Below are 25,936 nucleotides of genomic sequence, written 5' to 3' on the forward strand. Positions count from 1 at the left end.
TCCAGGGCCATGCTCACGGTGGATCCTCTCCTCTAAAATACTCATTAAGCTCTAAGCAGTGAAGCTCCCCTCATCGTAAGTGTTCTTCTATCCTCTGTAGCCTATAAAATGGATGTGGTTGTCTGCTATCCTTCATTACACTCATCAAATAATGCTTTTCTTACAGAATTCTCTTTTCTGTCCTGACATCTTTCATCATAGTTTTCATTTCCTTTCACCCCAGAGGAAAATAACTCAGCATTCTGAGTATCTGTGTTGACTTTAACATTCCATTTGTGGTGGTTTAGAAAAGTTAATATTTTTTTTGTAAAATATAGTAGCTAGAAAATTGCATCTTGGTACTTGTTTTTGTAAATCATTCAGTAAAATTTGTTAGCTTTCCTGGTACTTTATGCTTTGATCCCAAGAAGCCTTGTACAAGTTGCCTTATCAGATGGCTAGCTAAATTAAGGATGTTCTTTTGTGTTTTGTGAATCTCATAATTCTACTGTACAGAGCTCTTATTACATTTCACAGAATGCCTAAATTGCATAATTTTCCTTAAATGGTAGTTGAGAGAGAACTAGCTCTAGGTTCAGTTCTTACCTGTAGACCTGGCTCAGTTTTATAGCCCCTAACATTTGTTTCTTTAAACAAAATCACCAGGTACAAACACTGTAAACATTTAATCAGTTGCATTTTAACTCTTTTAACAGATTATGATGGCCATCTATAGATTTTTTTTCTCCTCCAGTTCAACATCATACTTGGGTATGTGTATTAGCATCATAGTCTAAACTGTCCCTCACTACAATGCCTTTGGGTGAGTAGCAATAGCAAATACAGAAAGAAAGAAAATTCAAAAGTTGGCATATGATATTCATACAATGTTACAATAGCACTATCCTAGACCACATGCTTTTCACCATATAGTTTAAAAACTTATGCATTCCAGCATTAAGTATCTGCCAATGGCGCCCCACTCCAGTACTCTTGCCTGGAAAATCCCATGGATGGAGGAGCCTGGTAGACTGTAGCCTGGGGTTGCTAAGAGTCAGACATGACTGAGCGACTTCACTTTCACTTTTCACTTTCATGCATTGGAGAAGGAAATGGCAACCCACTCCAGTGTTCTTGCCTGGAGTATCCCAGGGACGGGGGAGCCTGGTGGGCTGCCGTCTACGGAGTCGCACAGAGTCGGACACGACTGGAATGACTTAGCAGTTTTAATTTATCTTAACTTGAAGTATATTTGAGAATTCATACTCTTGATTTTAGAAAGAGGTTGACCAGCTCAAATATCCAGGAAAATTTCAAATATTTTAGAGTGTTTTTCGTCTTTTCCTTGGATACATTGTATAAAACATTCCTCCAGACATCCAACATTTGCAGCATTCTGAAAAGTGAAGAGTTCTCCTTTCATTAAATTCTTCAATATAAGAGAATGAAGTTCAATTTGATAATTCAGTCATTAGCTTTTATATCTTGATAATCTTAACACATTCCTTAGAGCTGAAAGAAACCAAGTTGAATTTTGCTGTGCATATGTTTTCTAGCTTCCCACATCCTGAGCCATGGCACAATTTGGTTATATTTAGTTACATATAATTTAATGCAAAGAAATTCTCAGTTACTGTATATGAGTGCCTATCAGAAACACTAAATAGGAATGTCACATAGGCCTATGGCCTATCTTTCCATGCAACCAATAATTCTCTTTCCCTCTCCCAATTATTAAGTTCGTGGTTTGTTCTTCATTGGCTTTCTTAAATTTCCATAATAAAGTAGAAACGTAATCTTTGTGCTGATGTTGGGATATTTAATAGTATGTATCTGGTTTCATTGTTTTCAAAACTTTCATCCTCTTATACTATGTATTAATATTTATGTTTCTCAAACCCTTACTCCATTTTCCTAAAATACTTTCCAGTTGATAACTAGTGGCTTCATTTCCTAGCTGAAGTGAGAGAAACAAGAGAATATACAATTTAGGGCACAAGAGATGAAAGATCCTTAAAGGAACGGATTCATTTCTGAGGATAAGAATCACATATGTAACTAATGTAAGGGATTGAGTTTTCTTTTTCTTTACTTGAGATCAGTCTACTAATTATTCTGGTAAGGTGGTTGTCCAATTTCATGATCGTATTAGGGAAAAAGAAGCTTTTAAAAAGTGAAATATTTTATCTTTCTGGCACAGAACACTTTTAATTACTTAGTAAGATGATTCTGTTGTATAACTTACTCTTTAAAAAAAATTCTTCTTCTCTTGCTTCAAGTATAGGTAAACGAGAGCATGAACTATTGTTTGATTTGAATGCTGTGAGATTTGTGTGTGATTGGTGATTGGTATAATTTTATATGGCTTATCCCTGCCTCTTTGGTATACCCTGGTACCATTCAACTGAATATGCACATGGTGATCAGATACAGAAGGCCAGACCCAACTCAGTGGCCTGTGTTTCCTACTACCAGAAAAAAAACTCTTGCCCTCTAGTTGCCATGCTGATGGTCACATTGAACTGGAACTGCTCCAGAACATCTTCCTGTCTCAGAGTGGCTTCCATGTAACACAGGCAGAGCCCTTAGGGAATTTTCTTATCTTTCAAGAGCTACCAAAATGAAAACTTGCATGTGGGCTGCACCTCGATAGGAGATGATCATCTTGAGTTGTAACGAGAAAAGTGGATGTTTATGAGTAGCTTAGTGACTATAGTCAGCTGTCAGACATTCCTGTCTTAGCTTCCATCTAAAACACATGTCAAGCTTATCTACAAGTGTGTTTGCTCCCTGCTATAAAAACATCTTCATCAATGTGTCCCACTCTCCCTGCCTCCACCCCTGGTTTTTCCTTAGTGGTATTCTGGAAACTTTAAAAAAAAAGAATCATTGAGTAGAAAATGAATATTTTAAGTTACTTTCCTTTTTCATTGGCAATAAATTAACATGTAAAATCTTTTCTGTTGAAATGTAACTTTCAATAACTATATATTATATATGGAATAAAATATAGGAAACTGAATGATAAGGACATAAATTCATCAAGACTCTGGTGTCATGAAAGCACAAGAATAAAGCCTGGAATTGGTCCCAGAATCCAAGATCGTAATAGCCTTTGCATCAGTTTCTCTATTTTTGGTATTCTGCATAATGTATGGATCCTTAGTTCAAATAAGAAAGTTTCTCAGTCAGCCTCACTTCATTTCTTTCAACTCCTACCTTTCCCTTGCTGAGGAGGTAGTAGAAACTCTATGCCATCTGTTTTTACGAATTCTATGATTTTGCCCATGGCTTCTCCAATGAAAACAGGTTCCAGAATAAGAGTTGATTAGCTCAAACAGTGCTAATTGACTACGAAAGAAATTAGTGAGCAGCCTCTCTCCTCTATCAACACTGACCAATTAGATGTTTCCATTATTCCATGTATTATGTATAGTACACTCTATAAATGTAAATGTAATGCTTGTTAAGAAAAGTGCAATTTATTGTACATTGTCCCAACAAACAAATGTTTACTTTTATAATTGTTATGAACTTGAATTGGATTACTATCTTGTTTTCACGTGTGAATGAAGCCTTGTGAAATAAACAAATGCAACTGAAAAGGTAGCAAGGTGACTGTTTTTGTGAGCCAGTGATGTTCTCAATGCTTTGTGTTGCCCCTTTGGCCCCAATAAGCAGTAATAAACATTTGTTCTAAAATCCATCTATGTCTTTTTAATTTTTTTTCTAGTTGACTTTATTCTGAATCATCTGAACCTGGCATTGGTGAAAAGTTTATCTGATACTAGACTCTAGTCACTATAGCAAGGAGAAATAAATAGGAGTTTGCCTTGCAAAATGATATCATGTACAGCAGGCACAGCCAAGTGCCCTGTATGCCTCTCTTTAGAGATTCCTTGGTTGCAAGTAACAAACTCTCTCAAGCTAGCCTAGTAATAATAAGGTAGTTAATTAAAAGGGAAAAAGTATATTTAGCTCATACCACCAAAGGCCAAACTGTTGGGCCTGAAGAGGCACAGGGACAAAGGGCTGGAATGCCATCAGGAATGTGAGCAATTGTTCTCATAATCACTCTTCTGCTTGTCTTGACAGGTGATGCTTTTCTGCTGCTGCTGTCTCTGAAAAGAGGCACCCCCTGCTTCAAAGTGTATAACCTCCAAGTTTATATGCCCCGTCTTCAAGTGACCGGCAGAGATGGACTGGCATCTCAGTGTCCCAATTCAAAATCTTGCAACAATCTCATTGGCTAATATTGGATTGGGTGGCTGCTGCTCATCTTTCAGAGTACAGCCCAGTGGGTGACATCATGTAATTCAGGCAGAACTTTGAAAAAATCCTGAAGGCTCTCCTGAAATGGAGGCAGGGTACAGAGAATTGTGATTTGCACTAGGTTCTAATTTGCATTTTGTTTTGGGTGTCCCTGGAGCCAAATGAAAGCCAGATTAGTCAGCTCCTCTTAGAATTCAGCATGTATTAAAAAAATATTAATCAGATTGCAAAATTAAGTTTGTGCCCCGAACCCAGACTACAGACATCTTTTGTTTGGCCCATGTAGCAATTAAAACAATGAGAAATTTTACATAAAAAGTAAAACCGTCAAACTATCCAGAAAATATCTACTGAACTTGGCAGTTACAAGGTCATGAATGGTCCTGTCATGAAAAGTAAGTGGAACTCGCTGTTTATTATTGATTAAAGGTCCTAGTCTTTGCGAAGTTACCTGTTAACCTGTAGGTTTTGTGCAGGAGGGACGCAAATCCCATTTTCTTTCCAGTGGAGTAGATGGCTCCAAAAGTTAGATATAGTTTTACTACTTTGTAGGACAGTAAGTAGTTTGTGTCCAACTTTGCAACCTTACACTAATATTCCATTGTTAAATTGTCTATAAATACTTAGCGGTACAAATGCACTTTTTGACAGTTTTTACAAGGTACTGGTTCTCTCACTGGTTTATGCAATGAGTTGTATAAAATATTTGTTAACATTCATTTTTTACTTGCATGAGAATCAATTTCACCTTTTTGAAATTATGCTTTTAACAAAACTTTTGAGCGCTGTCAAAGGGACACTCAGAGCAAAATCTTTTAAGATTTTTTTGATGTGGACCATTTCTAAAGTCTTTATTGAATCTGTTACAATACTGCTTCTGTTTTGTGTTTTTTGGCTGTGAGGCCTGGGATCTTATCCCCCCCTACCAGGGACTGAACCTGCACCCCCTGCATTGGAAGGCAAAGTCTTAACTGCTGTACCACCAGGGAAGTCCAGAATAAAATCTTCTGAGAGTTTACCTGCAAAGAAAGTTTGTGAGGAAGTTCAGGCTTTAGAAGAACAAGCTTGCCAAATAGAAATTACAAGAATTTATAGAAAGAAACAACACAATTTCCAAGGATAGAGTCTATAATTAGTTTGTTCATGGTTCTCACACTACTATCCATATTTTAAGACATCAGCATTGCAAAAATCAGAGACAAAGCACTTGATTTTAGGGAGTCTACTTTTAGAGGAAAGGCTCAGGTTCCCGAGTTTCATTTATTTGAGGGACTAGAACTAGACATCGTGACCCTGATGTGTGTGTCGTTGATGATGGTCTGCCTTTATCTCAGGATACAACAATCTTCACTTTTTTCCCCTTGATTTGGGATCTGATGTACCCAGTTACTCCTGATGGCAGCAGTGCAAGGAGTCAGTTTGCTTCTACATGATACATAGAAGGAAAATTACAGGATACAACGATCTTGACTTTTTCCCCCTTGATTTGGGATCTGATATACCCAGTTACTCCTGACGGCAGCAGTGCAAGGAGCCAGTTTGCTTCTACATGATACATGGAAGGACAATTACAGGATACAACTGGAGAGAAGCAGCACTGACTTTCTGCTGACTCTTAAAAATGGTAAATTCTAAGGTGTTTTTGAGTGCTGGCAGAAAAGGAAGAGAGAAAAAGCTATGTGATGATCTGGAGGAAAACCATTCGAGACTGAAAGCAAGCACAGAGCACAGACCTGGATGTGAGAACAAACTCGGTGGGTTCAGGAGTGGCAAAAATGCCAGTGTTTTTAATCAAGGAGAGGGGACCTGGTGAGAGATGAGTTCCGAGAGACAAAGGAACTCAAAAGTGAGATTCAAGATCATGTAGAACAGTCTAGGTTGTGTAACGAGTTTGGACTTTATTCCTTTGAAAAGATTACCTTGGCTACTCTGGAAAACTAACTGTAAAGGCACAGGGGTAAGCAGAGAAACCAGCTAAGAGGCTAACAGTCCAGACAAAATACTCACGCCTTGGCCTTGGGTGGTAGTAGTGGAGGTTGTGAGAAGTGGTTTTATTCTCAACATACTTCGAAGATAAAGCCACCAAGACTTGGCAGAGGATGGGATGTAGGACAGAAATTGAAGACGCAAGTATGACTCCTCAGCCTGAGCCACAAAGAGAATGAGGTGACCATTCACAGAGCTGGAGAGTAACTGGAAAAGCTGATCTGGGGGGGGGGGGGTGAGGATGAGAAATCCAGAGGGCTTTTTTTTTTTGGTTTGTTTTTCAAACAAGCTGAATTTGATGTGCTTATCGGACTTCCAAGCAGAGGCAGAGCCTGGAGCTCAGAGGAGTGGTGGAACCGAGCAGAGATTTCCGAGTCACTGGTAACTGGTGGTATTTAAAACTGTGACCTTAGGCTATCTGGTGGGAGAATTTGCCCCAGGTGCATAATCAAGCAAATTTAAAAATCACTAGTAAGTGAAGTTGCTCAGTCGTGTCCGACTCTTTGCGACCCCGTGGACTGTAGCCTATCAGGCTTCTCCGTCCATGGGATTCTCCAGGCAAGAATACTGGAGTGGGTTACCATTTCCTTCTCCAGGGGATCTTCCCGACCCAGGGATCGAACCTGGGTCTCCCACATTGGAGGCAGACGCTTTAACCTCTGAGCCACCAGGAAGATGTAAAAATCACTGGGTTAGGTCAATTTTGCACACAGTGAAATGGGATATTTATTCCTATTAAGTACCTAAAGAATTCCAGGTTTCCAGTTAGACCTTCGTTTTGGCTGTGCTGCAGGACTTGTGGGATCTTAGTTCCCCGACCAGGGACTGAACCCAGGCCTCAGCAGTTAAAGACAAGTCCTAACTATTAGGCAAGGAGATCCAACCAGTCACTTCTAAAGGAGATCAGTCCTGGGTGTTCATTGGAAGGACTGATGCTAAAGCTGAAACCCCAATACTTTGGCCACCTCATGCGAAGAGTTGACTCATTGGAAAAGACCCTGATGGTGGGAGGGATTGGGGGCAGAAGGGGACGACAGGATGAGATGGCTGGATGGCATCACCGACTCAATGGACGTGAGTCTGAGTGAACTCCGGGAGTTGGTGATGGACAGGGAGGCCCAGGGTGCTGCAGTTCATGGGGTCGCAAAGAGTCGGACACGACTGCGCGACTGAACTATTGGGCATTAGGGAATTCCCTAGACGCATTAAAAAAAAAAAAAAAACCAACAAACCCACAGATCCTAGGAGTTAGTTCTATGAATTCTGACGATGGCATGTAGCAGTGTAACATTTCTATCATCCAGGGAAAATTCCCTCCTTGGCCTACTTAAATATTGCTTTTAGTTAAATATATTGCTTCCCTAGTGGATCAAACAGTAAAGAATCTGCCTGCAATGCAAGAGATCCTGGGGTTCCATCCCTGGATTGGGAAGATCCCTCGGAGAAGGGAATAGCAATCTACTCCAGTATTCTCGCGTGGAGAATTCCACGGTCAGGGGAGCCTGGCGGGCTACAGCGCACTAGAACATACAAAAGAAAGCCCAAATTACAGTTCAATGAAATTTCTACAAAGTGAACACATTTGTAACCAGCATCCACAGCCAAGAAAACAAAATACTGTTTGAACCGCAAAAGCCCCCTCGCGGTTCCTTTCCGTCATTGTCTCTCCCGCTTAAGGAAAGACTAATCCGATTTTTACTGTCTCGCAGTTCTAGACTTCGTTTAAAGGGAACCTAACGATAGGACTTCCTCCTGGCTTCTTTGCCTTTAACATCAGGTTTGAAGTTCGTGCACGTTGTGCATACCTGTAACTTGTTTTTGTACTGCCTTTCACATTCTTGACCATGATAATGGGGCGCCTGCTTTTTATATTCCTTTTCCTCCTTTGACTTGCTGATTCTAATCTCTACCTCGGACATTATAAAGCTGAATGCGGGCTATTTGACTTCTCAGGGGTTGTTATGTTTTCGACGGGCTGCCAAAAGGTAAAATAATCTGAAGAGGGTTTCTTAAGGGTCTTAGGAAGCGAGATAACGGGAGCAGAACGCATCCCCAGGAAATCTTGGCTCACATTTTCTACGGTCGATGTTGTTCAGTCGCTAAGTCGGTATCTATGGTCTACAGGCTCACTTAAACCGACTTCACACCTGGGTGACAACTAGTTTCGCAGAATGGTCGGTGAGGGCTCCACGGAAGTGCTTCCGCGGTGTACAGAGGGAAGGGGGAAAAGTAAGATAATCGCTCAGTCACGTCCGACTCTTTGCAACCCCATGAACTATTATAGCCCGTCAAACTTCTCTGTGCACGGGGTTTTCCAGGCAAGAATACTGGAGTGGGTCGCGGGACCGCAAACGCCGGGCCCACGGAGATACCCATATATTACTACGCTTACTCCCCGAGCCGCGACGCAGGTCCGGGTCACGCGCAACCCATCCTCCTCTTCTGTCCGTAGTGACGCCACCACGTCGTTCACGCTGAAGTGACGTTTCCAGGTGCCGCTGTATTACTTGCCCCGCCGCGCCAACGGATCCGGTCACGTGGCCAATGCAACCCCACCTCTCGCGGCCCGTGATGACGTAACCACGTTGTACACACTAAGTCGTGACGTCTCCAAAGTGCCAGAACCTAGTGAAAATTATTCTCTTCAGGACTCTGCAGTTAACGTTCTCCTTCCTTCTCACGTTAACATAAATAGGTTTCCTTTTCTCCCCTTTTTTTCTGGCCTCGTAGAAGTTCACGAATTAGTCTTACACAAGATGGCCGCCTCGATGGCCGCGGGACCTAGAGCGCACGGAAACAACCGACTCTGTCATCAACTTCCGGTTTGGACCCCGCAGATTTCCGGGGTTGGGTTATGGTTATTACCATACGGAAGGCAGCAGTTCCGAGCTGCGACTGCGCGGGAGGGACAAACGGGGTCAAAGTATACTCCGTAGAGTTTCCCGGGCTGGGAGGTGGAGGCGTTACTCTTCTCGAACTGCCGGTTTGATCGCGAGAGTTGAGTGTTGCTAAGAGACGAGATGGGTGGGGCGGGGTCAGGAGAGGCGAGGCGGAGCCGAGCCCGGTAGGCGGTGCTTGAGGCTGGCTGGGCGGCGGCGAAGGACTCGCGAAGGTTCCAGAGGCGCCGCGTGCGGGAGGCGGGCCGAGATCTCGCGCAGGGTCAGGTGTGTTCGCCGGCTGCATCCGCCGCTACTCGTGCCGGTGTTGTCTGTGCTCGCGGTGAGAGCGCTCGGTGTAGCGTTTCCCGTTCTCCGTCCTACGCCGCTGCAGCCCGGGCCTTGCCAGACGCAGCCCGATCATGTCTTCAGCTTTGGAAGAGGTAAGGAGTTCGGCCCCATCTTCCTCGCTCGGCCTTGCTGGAGCTTTCCGCTGCGTGTCTCGTCCGTTTCTCGTGCCGAGCTGCCCTTCGGCCTCTGGCGGCACCTGCCAGTCGGCGCGCCCGCCTGCGTCCTCGGGTTCCCGCCCTTCCCGCCTGGCCTCCCACCCGCCCAACTGCAGCGGCCTCAGTGCCGACCCGGCCGCTGCGGGCCTCGGGGCCTCCACTTCCCCCCGAAAAGTTGCTTTGCGACGCCTCACCGGCTCGGTGTGGGTGGGTGAGCGGGAGATGTGTTGTGGTTCCCGGTGGCAGGTAGGTGCGGTGGTGGACCTGGGGGCTGGTCACCTTCACGTTATACTCAGGCTCCTCTGCTTGCGTTACACTAGCCTGAGGACGTGAAGCTTCGTTAAATTACAGCTGATTGCAAAAACTGTTGTTCCGTGGTAGAGGGCGGTTGGAAATGGGAAATTTTAGGTCCTATCACTTAAATCTCTTAGTCATGTTTTCTCTGCACAGACTTTGGACAAGTTATGGTGCTTCTGTGGGCCACAGTAGTATCCATTTCATAGAGTCATAAAGACCAAGAGTTCTAAATGTTCAGAACAGTGCTTGGCAAAACAGCAATCTGCTATAGGCGTTTTCAAAAATGAATAAATTGGAAAGTTAGTTGTAACTTAGTAGTGGTAAATAGCTTTTTCTCTTTTAAGCCTTGTAAACTGAACAGAGGCAGCATTTTTGGAGACTGCGCAGTTACAGAACGGGAATCATAAACTTGCTTTGCTCTTTTTCTGACTTAAGATGTCAATACTGTTATTCACAGTAAAGTGTTGAGTATCCACTGACTAGATTTGTTCTTTGGAAATCTTCTGGTTAATATGAGCAAGACTGGGAAATCTCACAACTGACTTTGGTGATTCTGAAAATTTGCTTTAAATGAAGAAAACGCGCATGTGTGTGTTATTGTAGATAACTTGCTACAAGTTTGTTATGTGTTAAATACAGGCCTGATGGTACCATGTGCCCTGAGGAAAGAGTCTCTGAAGTGGCTTTTTTGTTTTTCAGTCGCTCAGTCGTGTCCGACCGACTCTTTGCGACCCCATGGACTGCAGCATGCCAGGCTTCCCTATCCATCACCAGCTCCTGGAGCTTGCTCAGATTTATGTCCATCGAGTCGGTGATGCCATCCAACGATCTTGTCTTCTGTTGTCCCCTTTTCGTTACCCTCAGTCTTTCCCAGCATCAGGGTCTTTTCCAGTGAGTCAGTTCTTCACATCAGGTGGCCAAAGTATTGGAGCTTCAGCATCAGTCCTTCCAGTGCATATTCAGGATTGATTTTCTTTAGGATTGACTGGTTTGATCTTGCAGTCCAAGGGACTCTGAAGATTCTTCTCCAACACCACCATTGGAAAGCAACAGTTCTTCAGTGCTCAGCCTTCTCTATGGTCCATAAAGAAGTGGCTTTACAGTCCTATGTATGGATAGTTCAGTATTAGTCATCTTCAAAGTAGGGAGCTTTCTAATTGCAGTGTATACATTTAGGGACAGTTTGGATTTTTGGTTTTGAGATACAATCCACAGGCTTTAGCCATTCTCAAGTATGCGGTGCAGTGCCTCTCAGTATGTTCACAGCGTTGTGCAGTCCGCAGCACTGTATAATTTTTCAGCCCTCAGAGAAATCTGTCAAGCAGCCATTAAGCAGTCACTTCCCCTTACTCCTCCTGCCAGCACCCACCAGTTTAGTTGTGTCTCTATGGATTTGCCTATTCTGAGCATTTCATAAAAGTGGAATGTTACAGTATATGACTGTTTGCTTTTTGGCTTCTTTTACTTAGCATAATGTTTTCAGGTTCATTCCTTGGTGAAGCATGTATTTCTTTATATGGCTGAATAGTATTCTTTTGTTTGGATATACCACATTTTCTTTATTCATGAATTGACAGACACTTGGATATTTTCACTCTTTGGGCCCCTAGAACAGTGTCGCCCTGAATACTTGTGTACAGCTTTTTATGTGGATATATGGTTTTCAAATCTCTAGTTATATATCTGGGAGTGGAATTGTAGGGTCGTATAGTAACTAAGGAACTGCTGAACTCCTTTCCAAAGTGCACCATTTTACGTTGCCACAAACAGCGTATGGAGGTTTCAATTTCTGCACATCCTCAACAACACTTGTTGTTTGCTGGAGTTTGTTGTTAGTCATCCTAGTGCATGTGAAGTGGATTTAATATGTTTGCTTAATGATGTGAAGCATCCTTTCTTGAGCTTGGTGGCCATTTGTATATCTTTGGAGAAATGTCTGCACAAGTCCTCTGCCTGTTTCGAGGCACTTTGGTTTTAATGCTTCCTAGTGAAGAATTTGGAAATAAAAAACTACGAATAGGGATAAAAGGGAGATGTGATTTTGCATAAGGAAAACGAATACCTAGACAAATTAGGTAAGAAATGCTGTATCTAAGGTAGGTGTACAGGAAAAGTCCCAAAGGATCAATTTTACTGGTCAGATCTCTGCAAATAACAGAGAACTGAGGAATACCTTAAACAGGCCTGCTGTAAGTTGCTTCAGACTTTGAGTGGATATCTTATTTTTGTAGTTCTATAGAGTTAGACTGGCTGTAGAGAGGGCTTAGGGATCTCTTGCATAATTCTCAGTTTCTTTTTCTCCTAGAAAAAGGATTCCTGTTTCAGTCAAGAAGTAAAACCTCTTGTTTAGACTATACATTTTCATTTGTTAAGTCCTTACTGTGAAAACAGAATATACTCATTGTGCATTTTAATTTTTTTGTCATCCTGTTATTACAACGTGAATTTTTAAAACCGTGATAACAGAAAAGATTGATTTGAACTAAAAGGAACTTGGGACTATGCTTAAAAGATGATTTTGCAATTTTTGTCTTAGTAACATGAGTTTTGGGAGGTGGTGACAGAATTTGGACAGGAGAGTGGGCACAGTTGGACTTTTTATACCAAGCTAGCAGTTACAGATAGGTGAAACAAGCGCATCTAAGTTGAATGAGATAAAAGACCTGGGGTAAAAGGCATTCATACGAAAAATTCAAAAAGTCATTGCATTTTCTATGACTCATAAACACTTTCAAGCTGTACTTTGGATATTATACCAAGTTATCAAGCATTTAAATATTTTTATATTGAACCTTACATGATCTCTGGCTATAATGTCAGTCTTCCTCTTAAATTGCTAGTATCAAGTGAGAATGTAAAGTCATTTTAACAAAAATGAATCCTTTGTTTATAAAGGTCTCATCCATTTGCAGTAGGTCAGAAGATAAATGGGAAAATGTTTTTAAGCCCATTAATTTTTTTGACAGTGTCTTGGTCTCTCTAGAAAGAAATAGAAACAGACTTGGGTAGGCCATGTATTGGCATGAGAAGAAAGAACAGGTGGCATTTTCAGTGATCCAGGAGTGTGTTGGATTGTTTGCCCAGGTTTTCCCCCTACTGTGCAACCAAGTCCCAGACTTCTGATGGTAAAATTAACCAGGAGCTTTAGAATCGGACAACTTAGAAGAAATATGTCTTTTTTATCTTTTGTCTTAAAATAGTAAACTTTTTTATTTATACTATATGGGGTGGGAAGATCATTGATGGAAAGTAGAGGATTACCTTAGTCAAGTAGCTGTACCATTTCACCATGCTTATCATGGTCTCATTTATTTTAATATTTAAAAAATTCCTAATATCTGATGACAGGACCGCATGTTACAATGAAATCCATGAATCCCTTTTTGTTGAATTTATTCATCTTATCAGGAAATATTTATAAATCACAAACATATTTTGTGAATAAAATTTTGAAAACAAAGGCAGATAGCAAACAGTCTACCAAACTGGAAAAATCTGGCTTGATTACCTATTGTTAATTCCAAGTTTTCCTTTTTAAAAGAAAGGGAGCTTGAGTTATTTACAATTCATAGGCTGGAGGAAAGAATCCTGCTACTGCTAAGTCACTTCAGTCGTGTCCGACTCTGCGCGACCCCATAGATGGCAGCCCACCAGGCTCCCCCTAGTTGCTACCAATCCTAGAAAATTTAAGTGACCTTCTTATTCTTAGCTCTTAGTTCAGTAAGTTGAAATGATCAATATGTACAATATCAGACTATCTTATTTATCATATCTAATTTATCTTTTATTTTAACACAGCTCCAGAAAGATCTAGAAGAGGTGAAGGTGCTACTGGAAAAAGCCACTAGGAAAAGAGTACGTGATGCCCTGACAGCTGAAAAATCCAAGATTGAGATAGAAATGAAGAATAAGATGCAGCAGAAATCACAGAGGAAAGCAGAACTTACAGAAAATGAGAAGCCAGCTGCTGTGGTTGCTCCTATTACAACAGGATATACAGTGAAAATCAGTAATTACGGTATGACTTGTCCCCCACATCACATCCAGCTCTTTCTGCCTCTGAGGAGGCCTGTTCTTCAATAGTGACTAACAGTCATTTTTGAAAAGTTTTGAGTGAGTGTTTTTGGTGATTTGAAATAGAGGACCCGTCAGCTCTTATTTAATAAGATGTTTTTTAAGAGATTAAAAAGGAACGTATTCTGAAATATATTCAGTGTATGTGGACCCAGCTTTGTGTCTGTGTTTATCAAAGAAAATTTGGATAATAGAAAAAAACCCAGAGATACTCCAGTAATAACCATAATACTGTTTAGAATACAATATTTTATAAGGGATATATTGCATGTCCCAATAAAACACATGTACAGTTAATATTTTTAAACTGAAGTGGAAAAGCATTAATCAATACTTGTTTATTTTACCATAAAATTGTAAGCATTCAGTATTTCCAATTCATTGGTAATAGTGATATATTGATATATGTTAGCTTGCTATTTTTACTTTTTTCTTGTGTGTGTATATATACACTTTTTTTTAGATTTGCTGAATTTTCATATATATAGTTTTTTTTTACTGGAGTATAGTTGTTTTACAATGTTGTATTCGTTTCTGTTGTACAGCAAAGTGAACCGGCTATGGGTATACTTACGTCCCCTCTTTTTTGGATTTCCTTCCCATTTAGGTCACCACAGAGCACTGAATCGAGTTCCCTATACTATATAGTCAGTTCTTATTACCTATCTGTTTTATACACAGCAGTGTATGTATGTAAATCCCAATCCATCCCACCACCACCACCCCATTCCCCCTTGGTATCTGTGTGTGTTCTCTGTGTCTGTGTGTCTTATTTTTACTTTGCCGGTAAGTTCACCTATACTGTTTTTCTCTTTCTGACTCACTTCACTCTGAGACAATGTCTGGGTCCATTCACATCTCTGCAAATGGCACAGTTTCGTTCCTTTTTATGCTGAGTAATATTCCGTTGTATGTATGTACCACATCTTTATTCATTCCTCTAGATGACGTCTAGGTTCCTTCCATGTCCTGGCTGTTGTAAATAGTGCATCAGTGAACATTGGGACGCATGTATCTTTTGAATTATGGTTTTCTCTGGGTATATGCCCATAAGTGAGACTGCTGGATTGTATGGTAATTCCGAACCTCCAGACTGTTCTCCTCTGCGACTACACTACTTTACATTCCCACCAGCAGTGGAGGAGGGTTCCCTTTGTTCCATAGCCTCTCCAGCATTTGTTGTTTGTAGATTTTTTGACGATGGCTAGTTTCATATATATGGACAGCTTTTTGTCTTCCTGTTTCTTATTTCACTTTGCCAAACAACCACCCATATTAACTGAGGAAGGGAATCCAGTTAAATTCAAAAAACATTTTTGAGCATCTAATATCTTGTATTGTACTTGGACTTGTGAATACACAACAGTGAGCAAGACCCAGTCCCTACTCATGGTGTGGTTGGGACATAGACATACACCTGGTACCATAACAATGTCATAATACCATTTTTCCTCAGTTGACTGTAGACTTTGTTTTGGAAGCAATACAGCTTGAAGTCTGAGGAATGAGCTCTCATGAAGGCAGGGATAATCTTTTTTTCTTTGTGCTCTCAATATCTAGCACATAGTAAGTACTTAATAAATACTTGCTTAACCAAATAAAGCTTTATAAAGTATTATGAGACTACAGCTGATAAAATAACTCTGCTGGAAGGTAAGAGTCAGGGAGAATTAGAAGAAACATCTCAGTTTAAAAGGTGCATTCAGCAATGGTGAAGAAAAGAGAATTGTATGAGCAAAGGACATAGAGATTTGAAGGTCATCATGTGTTTTGAGTATTGGCATAGCAAAAAAGTTTAAGTGCTGTGTTTAAGTGCTGTGCTGCAGTACGGTAGGAAATATGCTAAGTACTTTGACTGTAGAAAACTGGCCTGAATGTGGTAGGGTTATGGCATCTTAACTAGATAGGTTTGTGTTTAGGGAGAAACTGTTGTCGGTGGGGAAGATGGAAGTTCTCCAGAACCCTCTAGTACATTTTTTTTTTTAACACTACATTTCTATTCTACTGGACCAGGTAAGAGAATGTTATATATATATAGTATACAATAAATACATAAAAATACATTTTGTTATGTAATATGCTTTTTATATGATGTTTGTGTGTTTTCTGTAAACAATTCATCTAGGTTAGAGACCAAATAGTTTGATAATATATACTGAAATAACATTTTTTAGATGTTATTAGGTTAGTCAAATTTGATGTATTTGGTTGAATTTGACTCTAAATTTATATTCTGCTTAATCAGGGAAAGGGATTGAGGAAGCTAGGATTGCATTTGTTGAACTGCTTAGAGAAGTGGATATGATTATGGAATTAGATAATTATCTGAATTTTTTTAATGAACTATATGCATTTGTTGTTCCAGAGATAGTATCAGGCTTTACTCCTGTTGTTTTCTGTTGTTATTGTTACCAGGATGGGACCAGTCAGATAAGTTTGTGAAAATCTACATTACCTTACCTGGAGTTCATCAAGTGCCTGCTGAGAGTGTGCAGGTGAATTTCACAGAGAGGTGAGTTCTCACAGTGGAGAAGATTGCTTTATGATGGGTCCTTTCCTTTGCAGTTTCTAAAATTCCACTTGAGTATTAATCATCCTTTACATCTGCTTTAAAGGTTGAGTCTTCTGCTCTGAGATGGCCAAACGCACATTGTAAAATAGAATTGTGGCTTGTTTTCCACAGGAACTGATTATCCCCTTTTATAGAACCAGAAAGATAATGTGCTCACTATTGTGTTGTAGGTCATTTGATCTTTTGGTAAAGAATCTAAATGGGAAGAGTTACTCCATGATTGTGAACAATCTCTTGAAACCCATCTCTGTGGAAGGCAGTTCAAAAAAGGTAAGTTTACGTTTTTGGTCATAACATTGTGAAATCTTACGAAATGAAGACGAACCGGAATTACCTTACTCTGCTGCTTGTTTCTTAAAGTTGTCTTCGGACATACCCGTGCTCACCTGTGTACGTGTTGTCCGTGGCTGCTTTTGTGCTACAACGGCAAGTTTAAGTAGCTACAGCACACCATGCGGCCCACAAAGCCTGAAATGGTAGATTTATCTAGTAGCTCTTCACAGAAAAAGTTTGCCAGCTCCTGCTTTAGAAGAGTAGATGATAAGAATAGTGCATTAGAATCAGGAGGGTATTGAACAAACAGAAAAGAGCTAAGAATGAGACTTGGGTTTTAATGCCAGGTTTATCACTTACTGTGACCTTTGGCAGCTCACTTCATCATTTGGTACTTCAGTTTTTTCATTTGTACAATGGGAATAAAATTTGTTTCCCAAAATTGAAATTAAGTATCTGAAAATATTTTTCACTGATTGACCTCTCTTTTCTACCTAATTTAAATAAATGAAGTTTAATGCCTCTGGTGTATAGATGCGCCATTCTGCTGTATTTACATAGTTACGAAGCAGCTGAAAGGGAACATTAGAATATAGTTTAATGATCAGCTTATGATTCCCTGCTCCTTTCTTTGTCCATTAATGGCATAGTTGAAGGTAGTACTCAAAGAACTCCTAGAATCATACGAATATTTGTTGAAAGGGTTGTATATTCTTGCTCTTTTTGCGTATTCACCTTCCAAACTCCTTAACCAATACTGCCTGACATGATTTTCTGCATGACTGACTGCTCTTACCATATTATTCTGTCCTTCAGTCATCAGAATCCAGCATTCCTCCTCATTTTCAAATACACCAAAATCATCCCTTCTTGGAGTCTTTCTCCTTGCCGTGTCAACTGCCTGGAAGGCCCTCTTTTGCTGGATCTTGGGCCACAGCTCAAATTTCACCTCAGAAAGGCTTTCCAAGTGAAGTTCCTTCCCTAGTCCCCATTAATATCCTCTTTAATCTCCCCCAGTCCCATTAATACCCTCTTTTGATAGCATCTAGTATTTGAAGGCATTCCAGTTTTACTTGTATATGATTTCATTTCTCCATGAGTCCTCAGACTCCAGCCTATTTATAAAACTATTACTAACACCTAAACAGGTCCTGTACATACCAGTAACTCAAGTAATTGAGTAAATAATTATGTTCTAAATATTCATGCTTATCACCATGTATTCTAAGTTGTACCTGTTTTCTACTATTTTCCTAGGTCAAGACAGATACAGTTCTGATCTTATGTAGAAAGAAAGCAGAAAACACACGGTGGGACTACCTGACTCAGGTTGAAAAAGAATGCAAAGAGAAAGAGTGAGTCTATTTTCATTGATTTTGAGAATTATATTTTTCCTAGGATTATAGATCTTCATTGATAATGGTCTGTTATCTGTATTATAGTCTATAATTGGACCACTTACCTTCTAATGTCCTCTGACTAACCAACCCAGTTATGTGTGCTTTCAGCTTGTCAGAGGGCACCAGAAGAGGACATGTGTCTAGCAGGTTGCTTCTTAAGCAGGTCTTTGTACTTGTGGTTGGTGGTTTTTGCCAGTTCTTAACCCGGGGCTGTGGTACTTCTATACAGAGATTGCGTTTCAGTAGTTAGAGTAGCCCAGATACCCATATACAGTTCTTGAGTTCCACAAGTTTCTGCTATATAATTAGAATTTCACTATCACTGCTGGGCTTCTCTCGTAGCTCAGTCGGTAAAGAATCTGCCTGCAATGCAGGAGACCTGGGTTCGATTCCTGGGTCGGGAAGATCCCCTGGAGAAGGAAATGGCAATCCACTCCAGTATTCTTGCTTGGAAAATTCCATGGACAAAGGAGCCTGGCGGGCTACAGTTCATGGGGTCGCAAGAGTCGGACACAATTTAGCAACTAAACCACCACCACCATCTCTGGTATAGAGTGAAAAAGAGAATATTTTTATCCTACTTAGTAACGGCTATTCTGAAAAAAATGTTTATTCAGAGCTACTGCCATTCTTGGTCAAACATTCCTCTATTCTCCTGCAGTGGTGATGTATTACACTGAGTCAGTTAGCCATCCACATCTCTTACCCCCCTTCTCATAGCCACTGGGCATTTGGGTTGTGGTTGGCTAAGGGTTAGGCATTATCTGTGGAATTGCTTTTAAATCTAGAATGGATTACCTGAATATAGGAACCTGTCTTACTGTTACTGTATCCCAAGAATCTGGCACTTGATGAGGTGAGTGGAAAAGTTAATGGGCCCAGTTTGCACACTGATTGAACTAGAAGTGTGCTTTTATACCACCAAGCCCAAGACTCTTGTATTTCAGTCTTAAGAGGAAGGCTTTTCTAATTAAAATATGTATGTGCCTATGTGTTATAATGTATGTTTATTTTTCTCTCAATGAAATTTTCATAATACACGAGGAGACATGGTTTTAAAACATTAAAGCAGTTCAGAAAGGTAAATGATTATTTACTTACCTTTCCTGCTAAAACTCACCTGAAATGCCAGGGTCCCTTACTGTTTTTGATGACCATTCTTTGATGAGCTAAGTGTGGGTGTATATTGTCTTAGATAAATTCGTGCATGTTTTTATCCTTTCTTTTAGGATACTGTCTGGCTCTTATCTCATGTACTTCCTACAGCCTAATTTGTCTCTCTGTACTTAGTAATCATAAGGTATGAAATGTTACATATATTCCTCCACTATTTATTGTGTGTTTTTTTTTAATAGAAAGCCCTCCTATGACACTGAAACAGATCCTAGTGAGGGATTAATGAATGTTCTAAAGAAAATCTATGAAGATGGAGATGATGATATGAAGCGAACCATTAATAAAGCCTGGGTGGAATCAAGAGAGAAGCAAGCCAAAGGAGATACAGACTTCTGAGACTTTAAAGTCTTTTTGGGAACTGTGATGTGGAAAAATGATGTTTCCAATAAGGAAATGTTGCTGAGCTGCACAAATAAATCTGACATATAACTACTTAAAACAGCCTTTTTCTAAGTAAAGGCAATGAATTCTCCACTTCCTGCTGGAGGATTTATTTAAATAAAATACGCTTATTCATGGATGGTTTCTTTAGTAACCAGGTCGTTTTATTCAAGAAGAGTAATGTTGTATTCTGGTGTGAAATGTAAAAAAGCAAATCTTGCCTAATGAAAATGCCACATTGTGTGTAATATTGTTCAGCTAAGGTAGAAAACAAAGTTCGTGCTTGCCTTTCAGTTCCTGACATCAGCTCCCACCAGTGTAAGAATAAGTAAAAATAAAGCCTGAATTTTTACATAAAATGCAAATTTGTACCTGTGTTTTAAGGTTGTTATTAGAGGTTCATCGCTTTACTCCCACAGCTTAAGTAATGCATATAGCATGTATCACCATGGCCTAACAATCTAATCACATATTTTTCTCTAGGCTTAAATATATTTATGAATAAATTAGAACTAAATCTAAACATAATAGACAAATACATTTGTGTGGCACTAATAAGGAAGTTTTGCTATGAATCAGATAGATGGCTTATAAAAACAGTAACCCTAAAGCAGCAGTAAATGTGCAAATCCATGTACTTTATGCTCAGTAAAGTTAGTAAAGCTATTCTGTCCAAGAGTATGTTAGAAATGTCAGGGTTTTAGGAGTATTAGTTTATTTAAAGGTTATTATTCCTCCTAAGATGGTAAGAGCAAGATGCACAACCCCCCACAATAACCAAAAACATTGAAAGAAAGAATTCTAAAATTATTAACAGTTTCTTAGAAAAAGGAATGTAAGTGACCTTTAATATACAAAAGTACCTTGTTCAGAAGAGAATTTTAAAAGTCTAAAGCAAACTGACTGTTACAGTATGGGGCAATACATATATGGTAATGGATTAAAAAGGTTGAGAAGCTTAAAGACTTGTATAGAGGAATACTTGGTAGTATTTACCAGAATTATATATGTATTTATCCTTTCACAATTCTACTAGCCTCTTTCCCAAAGATAACACTGGCAAAAATTTGGAGTGATACTGAGGTATACACAAGGTTGGAGACACCCGAATGTCAATTCATAGGGGAATGGGTGAGTAAACTAGTACTTTGAAACATCTACACTGAAAGTACTGATAGTCACCAAAAAATGAAGATTGTTTCCATATACTGATATACAGTGATCAGCCATGATACAGTAAGTGGAAAAGCAAGTGCAGAACGTTTTGTTTCTGTTAAAAACCTATCATCTTTTGTTGGCAAGGGTGAGAAATGTGAATACCTAATACATATTTCCCTGGTGGCTCAGACGGTAAAGCGTCTGTCTACAATGCAGGAGACCCGGGTTCGATCCCTGGGTTGGGAAGATCCCCTGGAGAAGGAAAAGGCAATCCACTCCAGGACTATTGCCTGGAAAATCCCATGGACAGAGGAGCCTGGTAGGCTGCAGTCCATGCTAAGGGTTGGACATGACTGAGCGACTTCACTTTCATGCATTGGAGAAGGAAATGGCAACCCACTCCAGTGTTCTTGCCTGGAGAACTCCAGGGACAGGGGAGCCTGGTGGGCTGCCATCTACGGGGTCACAGAGAGTTGGACACGACTGAAGTGACTTAGCAGCAATATATATATGTATTTGCATAGAAACAGACAATGGAAGAAAAAATTCAAAACTAATAAAAATGGCCGCCAATAGGGAAAGAAGAGATGGGATGGGAGCAGTCCTGTGAATATGCCTTTTTCCATTGTTGTGACCACCTAAAATTTAAGAATTTAAAACCTAAAAACCTGGGGACAGATCAAGGCGGCAGAATAAAAAAGTATGTGGAACTCACCTCATAGAAATAGAGCAAAAATACACACACCTAAAGAATAATTCTCACCAAATACTCACTGAACACTGGCAAAAGATCTCAGAACCAGAGTGGCAAGAAAGACCACCACGTAGTTGGGCAGGACAAAACAAGAATCAGGGTGAGACCTGTGCCCCTGAGCTGTGACCAGTTTCCTCACCCTGGGATCCTTCACCAGCTGAGGGGTCAGCTGGGAAAGAAAGCTTCAGAGGCTCAAAGGAGAGTGCAGCACCTAGCTGGTGGCAGGCAGGGCAGAAAGAGAGGAGCATGGAGGGTCATGGCACCTCTGCACTTCCTGGCCCAAGCGAAGGGAACTGTACAGTGTGTTATAAAAACCTATAAGGGAAAAGAATGAAAAAATACAGAGGTATATATGTGTATGTAGAGCTGAATCACTGTGGTACACCTGAAACATTACTGAACAAGTCAACTACATTTCAATTAAAAAATGATCAAAATATCTTAGGAATGAACTTGGTGGCTCAGCTGCTAAAGAGCCCACAATGCAAGAGACCTGGGTTTGATCCCTGGTTGGAAAGATTGCCTGGTGAAGGCAGTATTCTGGCCTGGAGAATTCCATGGACTGTATAGTCCGTGGGGTCGCAAAGAGTTGGACAAGGACTGAGCGACTCACTTCAGGAATGAATCTAATCAAGGCGAAATACACGCTGAAAACTATAATAAACGTTGATGAAGGATATAGAAGGTGGTTCAAAGAAACAAAAACATGCCATGTTGTTGGATTAGAAGAATTCGTTAAAATGGCCATACTACCCAAAGCAATCTACAGGTTTAATGCAATCAGTGTACCCATGACGTTTATCACAGAACTAGAACAAGTAATCCTAAAACTTACATAGAACCACAGAAGATCCAGAACTATCAATGCAATCCTTAGGAGGAAAAAACAAAGCTGCAGGCATAACCCTCCTAGGCTTCAGACGATACTACAAAGCTACACTAGGCAAACTAGTATGGTGTTGGCACAAAAACAGACATGGATTGGTGGGTGGAACAGAAAGTCCAAAAATAAACCCACAAACCTGTGGTCAGTTATCTTCGATAAAGGAGGCAAGACTATATAATGCAGAAAAAGCCTCTTCTGCAAGTGGTGTTGGGAAAGCTGAACAGTTGCGTGTAAATCCATGAAGTCAGAAACACTTCCTCACATACAGAAAATATTCAGTATCTCAACCGATAATGGAAAAAAATTTGGAAAGGAATACATATTTATGTGAATCACTGCTGTACACCTGAAGTTAACAACGCTGTAAGTCAACTGTACTTCAATATTTTAAAAAAGAAAAACCCTAAAACTTGCCAACAAAATATTGTGTTATACTACTTTCAAGTGACCTTAGAATACAGTGTTTTGTCCATTTTCTAGGGACAAAAAAACCCACACAAGTCATAATGCAATCATTACTATTAACAGTAAAATTAAGAGTAAAATTAGTAGTACATTGAAACCATATATACATATTATGTGATGACAGTAGTAATTAGATTGATGTCATTAGGAATTCAAGATTTTTTACAGTATAATTATCAGTATAAACTTACCATTATTAATCTTAAAAAAAGTACACATCTCCTAGAAATTTCCACCAAAAGGGCCTAAGTTCAGTTCAGTTCAGTTCAGTCGCTCAGTCGTGTCCGACTCTTTGAAACCCCATGAATCGCAGCACACTAGGCCTCCCTGTCCATCACCATCTCCCGGAGTTCACTCAGACTTACATCCATCGAGTCCGTGATGCCATCCAGCCGTCTCATCCTCAGTCGTCCCCTTCTCCTCCTGCCCCCAATCCCTCCCAGCATCAGAGTCTTTTCCAATGAGTCAACTCTTCGCATCAGGTGGCCAAAGTACTGGAGCTTTAGCTTTAGCATCATTCCTTCCAAAGAAATCCCAGGGCTGATCTTCAGAATGGACTGGTTGGATCTCCTTGCAGTCCAAGGGACTCTCAAGTCTTCTCCAACACCACAGTTCAAAAGCATCAATTCTTCGGCGCTCAGCCTTCTTCACAGTCCAACTCTCACATCCATACACGACCACAGGAAAAACCATAGCCTTGACTAGACGGACCTTAGTTGGCAAAGTAATGTCTCTGCTTTTGAATACACTATCTAGGTTGGTCATAACTTTTCTTCCAAGGAGTAAGCGTCTTTTAATTTCATGGCTGCAGTCACCATCTGCAGTGATTTTGGAGCCCTCAAAAATAAAGTCTGACACTGTTTCCCCATCTAATTCAGAATTCAATAGTAATGAGCAGCACCCTAAAGGGCTCAGCTATAGTCTCTACCGACATTTCCTACTAAAAAACCAACTCAAAAAAAATGTATGAGGCAGGAAATAATATCCAAGGTAAGCTTGGGTTATCTTATGCCAGAAGGCAAAGGAACTATCAAATACCCTGTACCAAATGAACAGGTTACAGGACCCAAGAGTGAAAGGATTATTTTGAGCATCAAAATCATGTATGGAGGGGACTGAAACAAATACACAGAAATTATAAAATTGTCACTATCATAATGATAGTGAAAAATCATATTACCTTTGGAAGTTGGTATAGCACCAACTTACTCTAATAGAAAATCATGTATGTATATCTAGTCTTTAAGAGACTTATTTCAGGAAAATAAATTGTTTAAGTTCCTTACAGAAAAATGCCAGCTAATGCAGAAAAAGTCATGGAATTTAGAAAATCACCATTAATTCAAACAGGTCAGGGTAACAACCATCAGTGAAATGCTAAAATCATTAGGTGACAGGCTAATAAATGGAGAACTTCAAATGCAGGGGTGACGCTGACCGCTCCCGAGTCCACTGAACTTAAATCAGGAGGCAAAGGATGAGACTGCCGGCAAAGAAGAGTGGAAGCAAAGGCATCAAACAGTGAAACTGTGGTCACTTCAGCGTATCAGAACTAAGCAGCACACAACAAAGGCCGTCTCAAGGAAGGCATCACATATGTGAAGGAGCTAACACTTAAATACCAGCTGTCAGAATTTTAAGCAAAGGACTGGAATGATAGTTTGCTCTACAGAAAAATGACTGTAGAGCAAAAGTTGGACAACCAGATAGGAGCCTTCTGATGTAATGCAGCAGGATACACAGCATCCATTCCTAAAATATTAAACCTGAATCTGCTCAAGCCACTGGATGTAAATACCACTTTATAGGAATAGAGGACTAAGTTAAAGGACACATAAAGAAGCAAACAGCCAAATGTTGACATTCTACAGGACCAATAACCTGGCTCCTCCAACAAATTACATGAAGAAAAAAGGGAGGAGTAGAGATGGCCAAAAAAAAAAAAAAAATGTGAACAGTACTTGAACCCTCATTCAAAGGGAAAGGTAGGTTATCAGTGATATGCCAGGAGTCAGCAGCTTTCATGTTCTTATGATCTGTAATCAGTCAGTAGTCACTCAGTCTTGTCCAACTCTTTGCAACCCCATGGACTGCAGCACTCCAGGCTTCCCTGACCAGCGTCATTTCCCGGAGCTTGCTCAAATCCATGTCCATCAAGTCGGTGACGCCATCCAACCATCTCACCCTCTGTCATCCCCTTCTCCTGCCTTCAGTCTTTCCCAGCATCAGGGTCTTTTCCAGTGACTCAGTTCTTTGCGTCAGGTGGCCAGAATATTGGAGTTTCAGCTTCAACATCAGTCCTTCCAATGAACATTCAAACTGATTTCCTTTAGGATTAATGGTTTGATATCCTTGCAGTCAAAGGGACCCTCAAGAGTCTTCTCCAACACCACAGTTCAAATACATCAATTCTTTGGTGCTCAGCTTTCTTTACAGTCCAACTCTCACATCCATACATGACTACTGGAAAAACCATAGCCTTGACTAAACGGACCTTAGTTGGCAAAGTAATGTCTCTGCTTTTGAATATGCTGTCTAGGTTGGTCATAGCTTTTCTTCCAAGGAGCAAGCATCTTTTAATGGCTGCAGTCACCACCTGCAGTGATTTTGGAGCCCCCCCAAAATAGTCTGTCACTGTTTCCACTGTTTCCCCATCTGTTTACCTTAAGTGATGGGACTGGATGCCACGATGATAGTCTTTAATGTCGAGTTTTAAGCCAGCTTTTGCACCCTCCTCTTTCACTTTCATCAAGAAGCTCTTCAGTTCCTCTTCACTTTCTGCCATAAGGATGGTGTCATCTGCATATCTGAGGTTATTGATATTTCTCCCAGCAATCTTGATTCCAGCTTGCCCTTCGTCCAGCCCAGCCATTTCACATGA

At 40.4% G+C, this 25,936-nt stretch overlaps 1 protein-coding gene across 1 annotated transcript; it reads left to right on the forward strand.

The window, feature by feature from the left end:
- Positions 1–9,353: 9,353 nt before the first annotated feature.
- Positions 9,354–20,121, forward strand: CACYBP (calcyclin binding protein). Its single transcript, XM_068986344.1, has 6 exons — positions 9,354–9,556; positions 13,715–13,934; positions 16,406–16,502; positions 16,733–16,832; positions 18,093–18,190; positions 19,591–20,121. The coding sequence occupies exons 1-6, from the start codon at positions 9,536–9,538 to the stop codon at positions 19,745–19,747; spliced, it is 693 nt and encodes a 230-aa protein (XP_068842445.1). The 5' UTR covers positions 9,354–9,535; the 3' UTR covers positions 19,748–20,121.
- The last annotated feature ends 5,815 nt before the right edge of the window (positions 20,122–25,936 follow it).

The sequence above is a fragment of the Capricornis sumatraensis genome, chromosome 14, assembly GCF_032405125.1.
Source record: "Capricornis sumatraensis isolate serow.1 chromosome 14, serow.2, whole genome shotgun sequence".
Classification (NCBI taxonomy): domain Eukaryota; kingdom Metazoa; phylum Chordata; class Mammalia; order Artiodactyla; family Bovidae; genus Capricornis; species Capricornis sumatraensis.